This window comes from Culex pipiens, chromosome 3 (assembly GCF_016801865.2).
Source record: "Culex pipiens pallens isolate TS chromosome 3, TS_CPP_V2, whole genome shotgun sequence".
Taxonomy (NCBI): domain Eukaryota; kingdom Metazoa; phylum Arthropoda; class Insecta; order Diptera; family Culicidae; genus Culex; species Culex pipiens.
Window position 1 is genome coordinate 143,550,123 of NC_068939.1, and position 15,184 is coordinate 143,565,306.

The following is a 15,184-nucleotide window of genomic DNA, read 5'->3' on the forward strand; positions in this document are numbered from 1 at the left end:
TCGAACTCTAATTGGGCGAAAATTGCTGGATGTGTATGGCAAACGGAATAGGTTTTTCATTAGGTTTTTTTTTGTTTTTTTTTACATTCAAAGTCTTATCCAAATTAAACTACTGCATGCATAAATTGTGATTATCTTAGGAACTGCTCAAAATCATTTTTTCGCAAAATATTTTGGGTTTCAGCATTACAGATAGGGGAAATTTACCCTTTCTAATCAAACACCTATTATCGCCATATGGAGAGTTTGGCCCAAAAGAGCGCTGGATGAAAAAAAGAACTAAGCTGAAAATAAGAAAATGGGCGTGGCCCAAAGCACTCGACTGATTAGAATGCATTGGGGATTTTTTTTATATGGTTGTAAAAGTAATATAAAAACTTTTCATAAAAGTGAAAATAAGCAGAAATGTTCACAAAAAGTTGCTCTACTCGTTGATGTACTTGGTTTTAGTAAATTTCGAGAAACACTCCAGATTATCCAGCAACATTCAAACAAACGAACGGTTATTAGGCTTAAAATGGGTATATTTCCCCTACTCACTATTATGTTTTGTGAAGGCGCATGGCGGGACTTAAAAAAATGTTGCGAAGATTTTTTTAGTTTTTTCTTGTGACCAATTTTCGTCAATCGCGAATTTTAATTTTCTGAAAAGCAAGGTCACATTAAAAAATACAAAATACAAAAAATAACAAGTTTCAAAAAAAAAAAGATTTTTTCAGTAGAGTCCAACGAATCCAATGATACGATATCAGTGCTGAAAAGTTCAAGTTTTCAGCACCCATTTGTAAGGTATTAATTTTCGTTTGAGAATGATAAGAAAAGTGAGTAGTTTCACGACGGAATTACACCATATCGATGACTCTGTACTCTCTTATGCAAACTAGATAGCAAGCTTGGCACAAGAGAGCACACAGGCAACGATATGTTAAATGCAACTCGTGGCAAAACTTGATATTTTCAGCACTCGTATTGATTAGCCAACTGGTAACCCTTGTTTAATGAATTTTGCAACTTCTTGCATAAACTTTAGTTTTGCGATTCCAAAAACACTTTTGAATAGGATTTTTCGTTGATAAATGTGGTTTTGACGATAATCTATAAAAATCGGCATTTTTTACCCATCATTTTCAGCAAGGACCACCCTAATCGCCAAACATAAACAAAGTGGCCTTGGAACTTAAATGTCAAATATGACTCATATTATATGAGACAAAAAGGAGCACTTATAATCTAGATCTTGCTGGTTTGACATGGAATCGTTGTATAAGAACATTAAAATCTATTGCTTATCATGTGACTTGAGTGCGATGAAATTGTTGTTTACAACTGCCAATGACAAAAATCACCTAGACCTGATGAGCGAAGGAATCAGTTTTTTTGTGTATGTTTTCACCAACTACCATTTTATACAGCTCGTCAGTTGTGTGCTATCTTGTGACAACGACCATTTAGTACTTTTCGAGAAAATCGATTTTTAAAGTTTGTTGTTAAATAATTTCAAAACTATGAATGATAGAGCCAAACTTTTTGAAGCAATCGGTTCGTATACTATCGCTTAACAAACGCTCCAAGTTTCAACTAATTTGGTTGCACCAGTTAAAAGATACAGTAAATAATGTAAACAAAAATCTGAAAAGCACGTGTCACAAGTGTGTTTCGAAAGTAAAATTGTACTACGTGTCACAAGTGTGCACAGAATTTCCATACAAACTAAAATAGACTTAAATCAATGGTTTAATCGACTTAATCAGTATATTTTTATAAACAAAAGGTTGCATTGCCTTTAGAAAGTATGTGTGGACATAAATTTGTGAAAAACAAGAAATTTTTTCCACATTTTCCAACAACATGTATGACGTGTCACAAGTGTGCACAATCATTTTGATGATAAATTGGTCTATGTCACAAGTGTGTATTGCGATATCCGGGAAACAGAAGCGAGTTTCCAAAATCGGGTTAAAGCATCTTGTATTGTTTGTTGAGTATAGCAAAACGTCATTATTAACTCATTTTCGACCAAAATGGTCTATGTCACAAGATAGCACACAGCTGACGAGCTAGAGAATTTTGCGTGCTTTTTTGAACAAGTTTTCATACCCTAAAAAAGCAATATCCGCCAAACACGTCAACATTTGACGAACCATTTATTGCTGAGACACCGCTCATCACGCGTAATATCTGATAAGAGTGGTTTCTCTTTTCCCGATAAGATATGACAATGCGGATCGATTTTCCCTCGCCCATAACCAGCGCGTACAAACCAGTTTTTCCCCCCAGCCTCAAGGATGAGTGATGATAACCGAAACTCCGTTTGAATGAAAGGTGAAGTGATGGTGGGGTAGGGGTGGGGGGTGAAAATCACTTTGGCCACAGTGGCAACACCATATCTGGGTGGCCCCGTAATGCTACTACACTAATCGATCTCATCGATTCAACGCGGGGGTGGGTAGCAGGGCCCAAAACTTATCAATGTTTAATCAAACAATGTGTCATCATCCCTTGCAAAGGTTGAAGCGTTGATGGGACGGGATTGATTGGAGGTGAAGAGTTGCCATTAATTTCCTGAGTTTGCTTTTGCATGTACGATTCAGGGTAAATTTAAACATGAATTTACAAATTTTGAGTAGAAAGTCCTAACTCTAAACTAAAAACAAAACACCCAAAAACTTATCTCAGTTTCGAAACCCCAAAAAGCATTATAGTGGCAGCCCGCGCGTGGTGGAACCATTAAATGTGATTTATGATGCCACTCTGCTGCTCTAAAGTCTCATCATAGGCCATGGGCTGACAGAACGGTCATTGCTTCGGCTTTCGGAACGGTGCTGGAGTCACCACCCACAGCCGGAACCGGTTGTTAAACGCTGCGCTGGTGATTCTGCTGACTAGCGTTGAGGCCGGAAGGGGTCCCTTAATGCAATAAAATTAAACGACTATTAATTATACGCGTGCAAAGTTCTGGCTCGGTGAACACGTGTCCTTGCCAGATTCTGTGCACGTTGATAACGTTCATCGTACGGTGACAGTTAAGGTTTAACTTTTTAATTGATCAAATTATCATCGATTACCAATTTTTTTCGTTAGATTGCTTGTGTTTATGATTAAAAAACCATTAAGGCGAAATTGGTTGAGAAAAATGTTGTATCAATTATATGGCAACACTGCACAGTGCACAGTGGTCCGAAACCGAAATCTAGCGTGACAAAATTGATAGCGGCCACACGTTAAGATTTAGAGCTTTAGGGTGGTCCAAATTTTAGGGAGGTTCAGAATTTTTATTTTGGCGGGATGATGAGATAGCGCTTTGGTGTCTTCAGAAAAGTTATAGGGAACACCATTCTGAGCATCTTTGCTCAAGAACACAAAGCTCTATCTCCAAACGGGAAGTTTCTAGAGCCAATAAATTTAATTAGTTGAATCCTGAAATATTTCAGCTAAAACTTGTATCTTCTTTTACAACCACTAGATCAATTTGTACATTTTTTGGCCCTTCTAGACAGTTGTAGAGCTTGTCAAAATGAACTTTTTTTTTAAAAAAAATGCTCCGAGATATTTTCAGCAAATGTACTCTAGAATGTGTACATTCAGATGCTTCTAAAAGCGAGGTCAAACTCCACCATCTTTTCAAGTTATTCACATTTCAAAATGGCGTCTTTTTTGTCGTATTTTGGCTATAACTTTCGTTTCGAAGGTCCGATTTTTGCTCTCTTGGATGATAAATGTGTATTTTGATAAGTTCTACAAATGTCTAGAAGACACCATCTCGCTACGACATAAGTCTGAGTTGATAAATTCAAAATACTCATTTTTTCATTAACGCCTCAACCTTAATTACAAAAATGGCTCTAGAAACTTCCCGTTTGGAGATAGAGCCTTGTGCTTTTCAGCAAAGATGCTCAGAATGGTGTTCCCTATAACTTTTCTGAAGGCACCAAAGCGCTATCTCGTCATCTCGCCAAAATAAAAATTCTGAACCACCCTAAAATTTGGACCACCCTAATGTCCACCATACCAAAAGATGCCCCTATTGACCTTGATCATTAGTTCCGAAGACACCAAAGCTCTAAATCTTAACGTGTGGCCGCTATCAATTTTGTCACGCTAGATTTCGGTTTCGGACCACTGTGCACTGTCAAAAGTTATGCACTTTTAATTGAGATTCATGTTTCATTAACTTTTTATCACATAAACTCGATTGTGTCCAAATTTACCCCCTTCGATTATTTTTATTTTTTCAAAAGATTCAGTAGACAAAAAGTACCAACTTTTAAGCCATAGGGTTGTTGTTTTGTTTTTGGTCAAGTTATGATATTTTACAAAAGTTTGAATTTTTTCGCACAAAAAAAAGATGAAAAATTGAATTTTAGTTAGTTAGTTGCAGGGCTGCGGAGTCGGGTCATATTTCAAACGATTCCGACTCCGACTCCGACTCCGGCTTTCTCATACTAGCCGACTCCGACTCCGGTTTTCAACAAATGGTGAGCAACTCTCTACGAAATCGGCCGATTTCGACCATTTTTATTTTTTGTATTTTTTTATTTGACTTAAACTTTGTGGGGGCCTTCCCTACGACCAAATAAGCTATTTTGCGACATTGGTTCACCCATACAAGTCTCCATACAATTTTGGCTGCTGTCCATACAAAAATGGTATGTAAAAATTCAAACAGCTGTAACTTTTGAGTGAATTTTCTGATCAATTTGGTGTCTTCGGCAAAGTTGTAGGTATTGTTGAGGACTATTGAGAAAAAAATAGGTACACGGAAAAAAATTGCAGATTTTTTAATCAACTTTTTTCACTAAAACTCAATTTCCCAAAATAAGTATTTTTTGATTTTCGAGATTTTTTTATATGTTTTAGGGGACAAAAATCCGCAACTTTTGAGCCATAGAGAAACATGGTCAAAAAATCTGCCACCGAGTTATGATTTTTTGAAAAAACAGTGATTTTTGGAAAAAAAATCGAAGTTTTATGCAAAAACAAGTTTGACATTATTTTTTAATGCATTGAATTTGCAATCAAAAAGTACTTTACAGATTTTTTGATAAAGGGCTCCGTTTTCAAGATATAGCCACCGAAAGTTTGATTTTGCTATAAAATTTTCCAAGAGACATTGAAGATTGGACCACGGGTTGCTGAGATAGAGCCGCTTTAAGAAAAAGAAACACGAAAATTGAAGTTTTCCTAATCTCACCAAAATAACCCACCATTTTCTAATGACGATATCTCAGCAACTAATGGTCCGATTATCAATGTTAATACATGAAAAATTCCGATCTTTTTGAAAAACATATTTTGATTTTTTTTAAATCAAGACTAATATTTTAAAAGGGCCAAACATTGAATATTACGAATATGAATATTATTAATATGTCGAAAATAGACACTATTTTTAAAAATAAGCATCAAAACAACTAAAAAAATCAACTAATGTTGCCTTAAACTTGATTTGTGAAGCTACCGGGAGTGACATAATCCATTTAGCTCAAATATCGTTACTATTGATTGTTTTTATAAGGCAGGAAAATGGTGGTCCATTCTGCCCCCAAGTGGATTTTAATTTAACACTTCCACCACCAAGCTTCTAAATTATTTGAAGGTTCCGTTGTAAGCATTGAACAACCTTTTTCAAACAATCCAACTTTATAGAAAACTTATTAAAAAAAAAACTCGAATTAAATAACATTTGAGTGATTTTGTCAATAAATTTACATTTTTGCTCAGAATTCGAAAAATACAATGAATTCATACGTCGTTTTCGGTATGGTGATGTTATTTGACGTCCTTTATAAAACCCTTCCTTGCCTTACAGTTGGTCTAAATCCATTCTGAAGCTCCAAACCAAAACCATTCTGCCCTGATCCATTCTGCTCAACAATATGTTTTGTTACTAACGTCATGATTCGAAATCCGGACACTTAGTAGCGTATCATTTTTGCATTGTCAGTTATGACAAAAAATCATGTAATAAGTTGGAAATGAAGAAATATCATCAGGATGTAGTATTAACAGTCAGTTTTAAGAGAATGCATGCAAAATATGTCTTTTCTAACAATTTTTCATCAGAATTTGAAAATTAAAATTACTTGTTGTGCTTCGAATCCCGGACACTGATAAAAGCTGATTCGAAATTCGGACACTTTTGCTTCGAATTCCGGACACTCGTTTTTGCTAATGAATCGCACAAATTTGGACTGAAATGTTAGTGAATGGCTTTCTTTAGGTCTCAAATAAGCTGTTAATATCCCGGCGCTTCGGACGCCTATGAAATATTTCACGTGAAATGTTTCACATTTTTTGTAATCTTATAATTTTATTTTATTTTATTGTTTTGACATTAACTACAGCGTTCAAAAAAACTTTAAATATAAGTTGATGTTAGAATCAATCAAATAACCCATTTTTCACATTTATAATGCGAACTTATATCCAAATAATTGATAAAACAGGATGAGGTGTCCGGGTTTCGAAGCGTCCGGGAATTTGAATCATGACGTTATCAAATCAAATAATAAATATATTATTTAAGAAAAATGAAAATTGTCGACATCGGCCGATTTCGTAGAGGATTGCACTCACTTTTAATGTTGACTCAAATGTTCACAAAGTGCACAATTTTTTACTTTTATAGCAAGTTTTAGGTTATCCTTCTCCATCTAGAAAACGTACTCCAAAGCTGAGAAAATTCACTACAATTAGCTTTTTGGACACTGTTGATCCGACCTTTAGTTGCTGAGATATGACCATTCAGAAAATAAAAATTAACAAACGCTTAAGGGGTCTTGTTAAATTATCTGTGACCTAGAAAATATGTTTCCTACGGATTATTTTTTTTTTCAATTTCAATTGTTTTCATATATTTTGATGGAGGCGCACGGTCATTCTCAGAGCTTCGTTTTAGGTGAAGATTCAAGAAGTATCACGCACCTCCTTACCACGAATAAAATATTTAGTTACATTGATTTGCAATAATAACCTCCTTCACCCATGGCGGCATCAAGTAAAACATTTTTTTTAATGAAACATATATCTTCGACTGTTTTTTTTTTAGGTTGGTTTAAGATCAAAAACAAATTGCTAAGGGGTTGATGATTTTTTGCTAAATTGTTCAAACTAATACCGTCTACTAAACTAAAATTATGAATAAATCTGAAATTAAAATGTATCTTTTTTTCCAGCAATTTCCTATAATCATACTATAAAGCTTAACCTGAATTCAGTTATTTACGTTATCAACAGCATTACCATTCCGTTGAAATTGAATCGCCCTTTTCATTTCACTGGATGTCTGATGGCTGACGAGTCCGTCGATGTGACACCTCAAGCGATAACGACTTTGCATACTGGCTGTCCTTTTACGTTCCGTTTTTTATGCTTGGGGGGCAAAGTGCAACCATACACGTTACATCTCATTAAAACGATAAATCATCCATTCAGAGGGACTTGTGTTTTTGATTTGTAACTACGTCATGAATCGATAAAAAATATTTTTGCAGCAATATTCACATTATAAAAACAAGTAAATGTTTCCATGAACACTCTTGAAGAATATCGGTGCTGACACTTACAACGCGGATTCAGTGCATGTTTATTACCGTCATCAGGGATGACATTGGGTCTGGGGGTGAGATTGGGTCATACAAATTTCTGCATTTTTTATGACGATACTAAACTAATGGTAACTGAAAGGCCTTCACTATGCAATCGATTCTAAAAGGGATTCCGAGTCGTGGATTGAACATAAAACTCCCAATTTACCTCAACATACAAAGCTCAACAATCGTTGTACAAACCACACCGTATTCAAGTTATTAACTTTACTTCATTGACATTAACAGCCTACAAATCACAGATAAATAGACTTTGAATTATTGTTCAGAAGACTTTTTTAAATTTAAAATTAAACAAGATGGTCATTTAAATTGTGTGCTATAAAAATCTTCAAGAATTAAAAAAACTTTTAACAATCTCTGTGACTACCACCGCTGCACTGCATAGTTGCAAAGTCAAGACCGGAAACTATGCACACAGTTTCCATTGCAACGCCGGAAATGGCGGCAAATTTATCACCAGCCATAATGGGCGGGCGTGTAAATGTGAAGTACTTGTTTGCGCTATTGCTACCTCCAATCAGCACCACACTCGGGTACAGAGCTAAATGAAAGTGTCGAGTTGGTCGTAAAAATAGTCTGTGGAATGTCGTTTGGGTTGCTGGTGAAAAAACTTTACAAACATCCTTTGAGGGGGGAAACAAAGTAGGTTTTTGCCTTTGAGGAATTACGAACCTAAGTGAATTTCACGGTCTACATAAGGGACGAAATTTTGTCAATTTTCGAACAACACATTGGAATCGGATATGAAACTCAATTTTACATATTTAAGTAATTTATTTAAACAAGACGTCAGTCAAATACTAACAACTTGTGTGCTAAATTTAATCAATTAAAAAAACTAAATCATTGAACGATTATTTTTAAGTTTCGTTAGCATAGATTTACGTTGATTGTGTCGATGGTTAGCACCAATATATTTTTAAAATTGGGTCGTTGCATGCAATGTTGCATACAATATTGTAACGACAGCAGTGCTGTAAACGGCGCACACAAACGCGCAGTGAAGCACGTGCTAAAGCGTTTCGCAATCGTGAACACAAATTTTGAATCTTTTCACAGTCATTTACAAAAACTTTTTTTTTTCTATTTCGAAATTTGAAATTGAGTTCTATTATCAAATCAAAATATTTACGATATAAACTCTTAGACTTGGAAGGTTTTTATTTTTTGCATTTTTGGTTTGGCTGACTTTTTGAATACTTTCAAGTTGACCAAAGAGGTCATTTTGGATGTAATTTTTCGAACCATACAAGAATGAGCAATGTTGGTTAAATTTTATATTTTTTAAAACTTGACATGACAATTTGATAGATATTTGAAGAATTGTCCACAACTTGGAATGATTGGAAGCCTTTTGATACTGAACCTGAAAATTGACAATTTGTCGGAATTGGCCACAATCTAAAGGAAAATTTTGCCAGCACTGATCATGAAAATGGACATTTCATGTTCTTTATCATACAGATCAGCCTATAACATGACCACCTACACCTTTTTTGTGTTTCCCGTTGCAGTCCTGCCGATGTTCGTCAACAACGACATCCGCAAGGAGATGTACAAATCGCCGGAGCAGCAGGCCCAGGTGGACACCCAGTTCAAGAAGCTGTACATCTACCACATGGACAACGTAAGCATTCTGTTCGCGGACATCAAGGGCTTCACCGAGCTGGCGAGCAAGACGTCGGCCCAGCAGCTGGTCAAGGTGCTGAACGATCTGTTCGCGCGGTTCGACAAGATCGCCGAGGACAATCACTGCCTGCGGATCAAGCTGCTGGGCGACTGCTACTACTGCGTGTCGATGTTCGACAGCCAGAGCTGGAAGAGCCGGCCGGACCATGCCGTGTGCAGCGTCGAAACGGGCCTGCACATGATCAAGGCGATTAAGGACGTGCGGATGCAGACCAATGTGGTAGGTTGCTTTACTTTGAGGTTATGAGTTTAGATCTTTACGGATTGTTTCTTTCAGCACGACCTCGACATGCGCATCGGCATTCACAGCGGCTCGGTGATGTGCGGAGTGCTGGGTGAGAAAAAGTGGCACTTTGATGTGTGGTCTAACGACGTTATAACGGCGAACCACATGGAGTCGGGTGGCGTTCCGGGTCGGGTGCATATATCTGAAGCCACGCTGAACTGCTTGAACGACACGTACGAGGTGGAACCGGGCAACGGCGCGAGCCGCGACAGTCACCTCAAGATGATGAACATCAATACATATCTTATCAAGCGTACGGAGCCGCTGCGGCCACGCAAGAGACTGATGAACCGGATGAGCACGTTACAGTTCGAGAAGGAGGTGATAAGCAAGATCAACGATTCGAAGAATCGGAAGGACTCCAAAACGCCAAGCGTAGCGTCCAGCGGAACGAACAATAACCATATCACGAAACGCAGCTCCAAGTCGACGATTCACGAGGATGAAACGACGACGGATTGGATTCCGGAGATTCCGTTCAAGAACTTGAATCCCGTCGGGGTCAACAATGCCGAGAGCTTCCGAGATAAGCAGAACTGTGACCACGAGGACACCGTTCAATCTACCGAGGAGGTCGACGAGATCATTGATCAGAACATTCAGATCAACTCGAACAAGCAGATGCGCATGGAGTATCTGTACACTTGGACCTTGAAGTTCAAGGACTCTTCCCAGGAGGGTAACTTTTGCCAGCTTCGTGAGGACATGTTCCGGTCGAACATGCTGTGCGTGTTTGTGGTGTGGATTTTCATAGCACTTTGTCAGGTCGTGATCATTCCCAGGTGTACGGTTCTGATCGTGTCACTTTCGATCACCACGCTCGTTCTGACCATCGGCTGTATCCTCGTGATGGCAGAAGAGTTTTCTGCGCTGCCCTTGTTTCTGCAGAAAAGTTCGTCCACTCTTGTGCACGATCGAAAGCGGCGAACAATCTTCGTTTGTGTTACGATCATTTTGATGTCTGCGGCTAGCTCGATGGGACTGATCATGTGCGATTTGAAAGAATCTACCGTGACAACGGAAACCAAAGAACCTTCCATTGCCTTTTTGCACACGTTTAGTCCGTCGGTACCGAAGCAGGAGATCCAGCTGAACCTAACCGTAACTGCTACTATCAATCAGAACTTGATTCTGAACTCGCATAAAGTGGTCAACTTGGATTTGGAAACGCTTCTCAATGAGCAGAACAGGTCGCTGAAAGACTTGAGCGAGCAAGAGCAACTTCTTTACGGGTTGAATCCCACGTTCATAGAAATCCCTCAAAGCTACAAGACATCGTCAAGTAATTTGTCAACGGAAGAGATTCTGCTAGAGAAGGAGATAAGACCAGGACCACCGCCACCTCCGGGTCCCCCTGCTCCCCCGGGATCAAACACCTGCGTCCATCCCGAATACGTTGTCTTCACCTGGGTCCTCTGTCTAATATCCCTCGCCACCGCCCTGAAACTTTACTACCTCGTAAAAACCTGCATGGCCATCGCCATGGTCGCTTGTTACTCCATCCTAATCCTGCTCGTGTTCAACGACGTCTTCGAAACGTACGACACCGAGTTCATGCAGGCTAGCGGAATGCCGCTCGCGGCGCAAATGATGATTCTACTCCTCGTTTTCCTCACCATGGTCACGTATCACGCCCGGCTTGTCGAAGTGACCTCCCGGTTGGACTTTATCTGGAAGGAGCAAGCCGAGAAGGAGCTCTCGAACATGAAGTCCAACCGGCACCTGAACGACCTTCTCATCAAGAACATCCTGCCGGACCACGTGGCTTCGTACTACCTCTCCGAGGAGCGGGCCGACGAGCTGTACGCCCAGATGCACGAGCTGTGTGGCGTCATGTTCGCGTCGATACCGAACTTTAAGGACTTTTACTCGGAGGATATCGAGAACGGGAAGGCGTGCATTCGCATTCTGAACGAGATCATCTCGGACTTTGACTCGCTGCTGGAGGAGCCGCGGTTCGCGACGGTCGAGAAGATCAAGACGGTCGGGGCGACGTACATGGCGGCGTCCAACTTGCGGTACGGAAATAAGGTGAGTTGGGTTGGGACTCTGTTGTAGCGACACGCCGTTCCGGATGCTGCACTATCGCGACTATTTTTTAGCCACAAATTACAAGACTGATTTATTTCTCTCTCACACACGTTTGACAACGCCTCACTCCTCACTTCAAGCTTCCTCCTATTCCTAATCCCTACAGATCCAGCATTCGTCATCCGGATCCGACACAACACTTCAGTCGCACTTTCGCGCTAAACGCAGCCTCGCATGTTCCCACTAGATAGCTGTCACATGTTTAACACGCTTATGGAGAGCTACTCACTTTTTGGGTTATTGTTGTATCGTCAAATTTTCTTTTTGTTATTTCTGGTTGACGAAGATCGACGTTACATTATAAGTGTTAGCGGGATGAGATGATTGTTTTCAGCTAAAATTAGACCCAGTTGTTAATTGACCACTGCATTCTGATTCACTCCTTGTCAAAGTGGTCCTCCCTGTCAATCACACGGTTGCAAGGACTAGCCTATTTTGGGTTATTGTTACACGGTTAACAAAATTTACATTCCTTATTTGCAGACAAAGGTGGACGAAAAAGACGAACAAGCGGTCTGTGATTTGGTCGAGTTTGCGCTGGCGATGCGCCAGAAGCTGCAGGAGGTGAACAAGGACGCGTTCAATACGTTCCAGCTGCGCGTCGGCATCAGCAGTGGACCCCTGGTGAGCGGGGTGATCGGAGCCCGCAAGCCGGTGTACGACATCTGGGGCAACACGGTGAACGTGGCCTCCCGGATGGACAGCACGGGCGAGAACTGGAAGGTTCAGGTTCCGGACTACACGGCGGCGCTGCTGCAGACCAAGGGGTACACTTGCGTGGTATGTTTGACCTTGGAATCGCTCGAAGATTTGATTATCTTACTTCTTGCGACAATTTCAGCAACGGGGCGAGGTAAACGTCAAGGGCAAGGGGCTAATGCTCACGTACTGGGTGCTGGGCATGAACGTATCCGCCAGCCAGCTCACCTCACCGGCGCTGATGCCCGCGGGAGTTCCGCAGGCACAGACACCCTCGCTGCAGCGGCAGGTTTCACAGCACAGCTCGCTGGCGGCGGTCGTGTTCGGCATGATGCAAGCGTCCAAGCGGAGCAACCTCAACACAACCCGTAAGTAGCGCTGAACGGCCTCGATGTTGTCATCACGTTGTCGTCAGCTAAACAATTCAGATATCTCCGTTGTGTCGCTTCTGTCGATGTGTTTGGAGCTCCTCGGTTAACCTGTAACAACAGACATCCCAGAACTTTATATTCAGCCTGGTCTGTTGGGTGTGATTCTACGGGTTATCCCACTGTCTGTATCTTTATCAACGACCTCTGTGTGCTTTTAATGTGCTCTCTATATCTCTCTCTCTCTCTACTATTCTGATATTTTTAGCTGTCTGTATCTCTATACAATCTCATCACTCTAACTATCACTCTCTATCGCCGTCCGTACATCAAAACTTCTCGCCACAAAACACACAAACTTCGTCGTCGTCGAACTCGGCAGCAAAATGTGGCTGGAGTCGTGCCAAGAACTTGACCGTTACAAAGATGCGTTTGCTGGCACCGCCGTATGTATTCGCTTCCGCTGCCGCCGTTGTCTAACCCTGCCGCCACGTTCGCTAACCTCCGTAACTCCGCCAGTCCCCCGTCGGTTGTGTTCTGCTAAGTGTTCCCAAAGTATTTTGAAATCATTGGTATCGCGTTTCGATGTTCCCAGTCCCGCTCTCTTAACTCGTGTTCGGCATGTTCTGTGATTCTAACCTCAAAACCAGCAAGTTTTCAGGGGAAAAGGCGCTTCTTTTGTAACGATCCCTAACCTAACCTCACTTTTTGTTCCGTTTCACGCAGCAACCGGAACGCCCTCGCCGAGAACCCGGTTCGGGCGACGGGGAAGCACATTCAGCTCAGTGAGATTGAGTCAGAAAGTGCAGTCTAACAACCCGATCCGGCGGAACACGACCCGGGTGCGGGGCCGCAGCTACACCATGAAGAAGGTAAGTTCCGACACTTTAGGTGTAGTCATGTTTTCTATTTTTTTCCTGCATTTTTCGTCTCGTTGAAGAGTGAGATTGTGAGAGAAAATTTCTGCATGACAGTTGCGTAGTTTCGCTTTATGCCGCTAAAACTGCTGGTGCCGCCCCAGTTTTGTTGGCAGTCTCGACGCGAAGTTGTTCATCGTGACATTAAACGCTTTTTTGATACTGATTTCGGTTGACTGAATTCGCGAGGTGTGACTTTCGACGTTCCGATCGATTGGAAGGCCTTCCTCAAGGTACTAAGCACTTAAAGTGACTACGTAAGCAGAAATCAGTTCCAAAAATCTCGTTTCAACAATCCAACTAAAATGTTTTAACCTTTTCCAGCCGACCATTCCCCACTCGCCGACGGTGCAGTTCCCCCCGGAGCCGCCGGCGGTCCAGAGTGCCCCCGCGGACAGCAATGTGATACCATCCTTCCGACAGCTGCACCAGCACGTCTCCGAGGAACAGACTGGAGTGTGAATCGTGGTTGTTATAGAAGAAAGGCGTAGTTTTTATCGAGGCAGGAAAGGAATGGAGACAAAATTATACACTTAAAAACTAAACAATTTTTTAACCTGAACCGACTCGACCCTGCCATGACCGTAAAATGTAGTGCGGTCACTTTTGGGGCGCGGTCGAAAGCCGGTAGCCAAATATACTATTCTAGTCATGATGATGTAAGGAAAACAAACAAAAGCAACCAACACTTTTATCATACTTTAACTTATTGCACAAAAACTACAACTTTCGACTGTTCCTGTATCCGGAATTGGACGCGAAAGCAAACTTTTTAACCTTAAATCTCTGGAAACAATCGTTTTAACTTCTCAGAAGTAAGGGCTCTAGTTTGCATCTTTTCGACCGAATTGTTGAATCAAAAACAAACAAAAAAATCATCCAATAATTTATTGATAATATCTATTAGAGACACGGTAGATACAAAAACAGAACTATAGTGACAAGACACCTAAATGTGATTCTATATGTATTTTACTTTAGTTGAAGGAGTATATCGACTGTACTTGTGAGAAGAAGGACATGAAATGTATGAACTAATTGTTATGCCAAAATGTGGATAATAAAGAAAAATAAAACTAGAACGGTTGTTTTTAAAAAAGAAAGAAAATCCATTGGTAGTCATCTATTCAATCTACGGAGTAATTTTCTTGATTTTCGATTTTTTTTTTCGAGATTTTCAAAATTGTATTATTAGTTTTCCCATACATTTAGATTTTGCGGGCTGGCACGGAAAATAATGTAGACGGCATTTGTTGTAAACTAAGCCGTTTTTTATCGGTTTACAATCAAAATCCTTATTTTTAGAGCTTGGAATATTTCATGCCCTTCAATTTTCCCAATCTCAAAGTCAATAAAACACTTCGTTTATTTTCAAGAATTTTATAAACTATAAATGGGAAGCATGAAATGGCTTTTCATATTTAAAATACATATTGATTTCCAAAAAACTAATTTTACAACAAAAGATTTACAATAAAGCTCTTGTGAATTCAAGAAGAGTGATTCTTCCAGGAATTGGCATTT

At 40.3% G+C, this 15,184-nt stretch overlaps 1 protein-coding gene across 4 annotated transcripts in view; it reads left to right on the forward strand.

The window, feature by feature from the left end:
* The window catches only part of LOC120415895 (adenylyl cyclase 78C), a 143,706-nt gene extending 129,198 nt beyond the window's left edge, over window positions 1–14,508 (forward strand). For 2 of the 4 annotated variants that reach the window (XM_039577537.2, XM_052709404.1), the window contains 6 exons: window positions 9,125–9,519; window positions 9,577–11,616; window positions 12,160–12,456; window positions 12,518–12,743; window positions 13,470–13,615; window positions 13,985–14,508. In XM_039577537.2, the coding sequence (XP_039433471.1) occupies window positions 9,125–9,519; window positions 9,577–11,616; window positions 12,160–12,456; window positions 12,518–12,743; window positions 13,470–13,615; window positions 13,985–14,122 (3,242 nt within the window). In that variant the 3' untranslated portion in view covers window positions 14,123–14,508. Of the gene's footprint in view, window positions 1–9,124; window positions 9,520–9,576; window positions 11,617–12,159; window positions 12,457–12,517; window positions 12,744–13,011; window positions 13,190–13,469; window positions 13,616–13,984 lie in introns of all 4 variants that reach the window. The other 2 variants (XR_005605275.2, XR_005605276.2) reach the window with 2 other exon arrangements.
* Window positions 14,509–15,184: the final 676 nt, after the last annotated feature.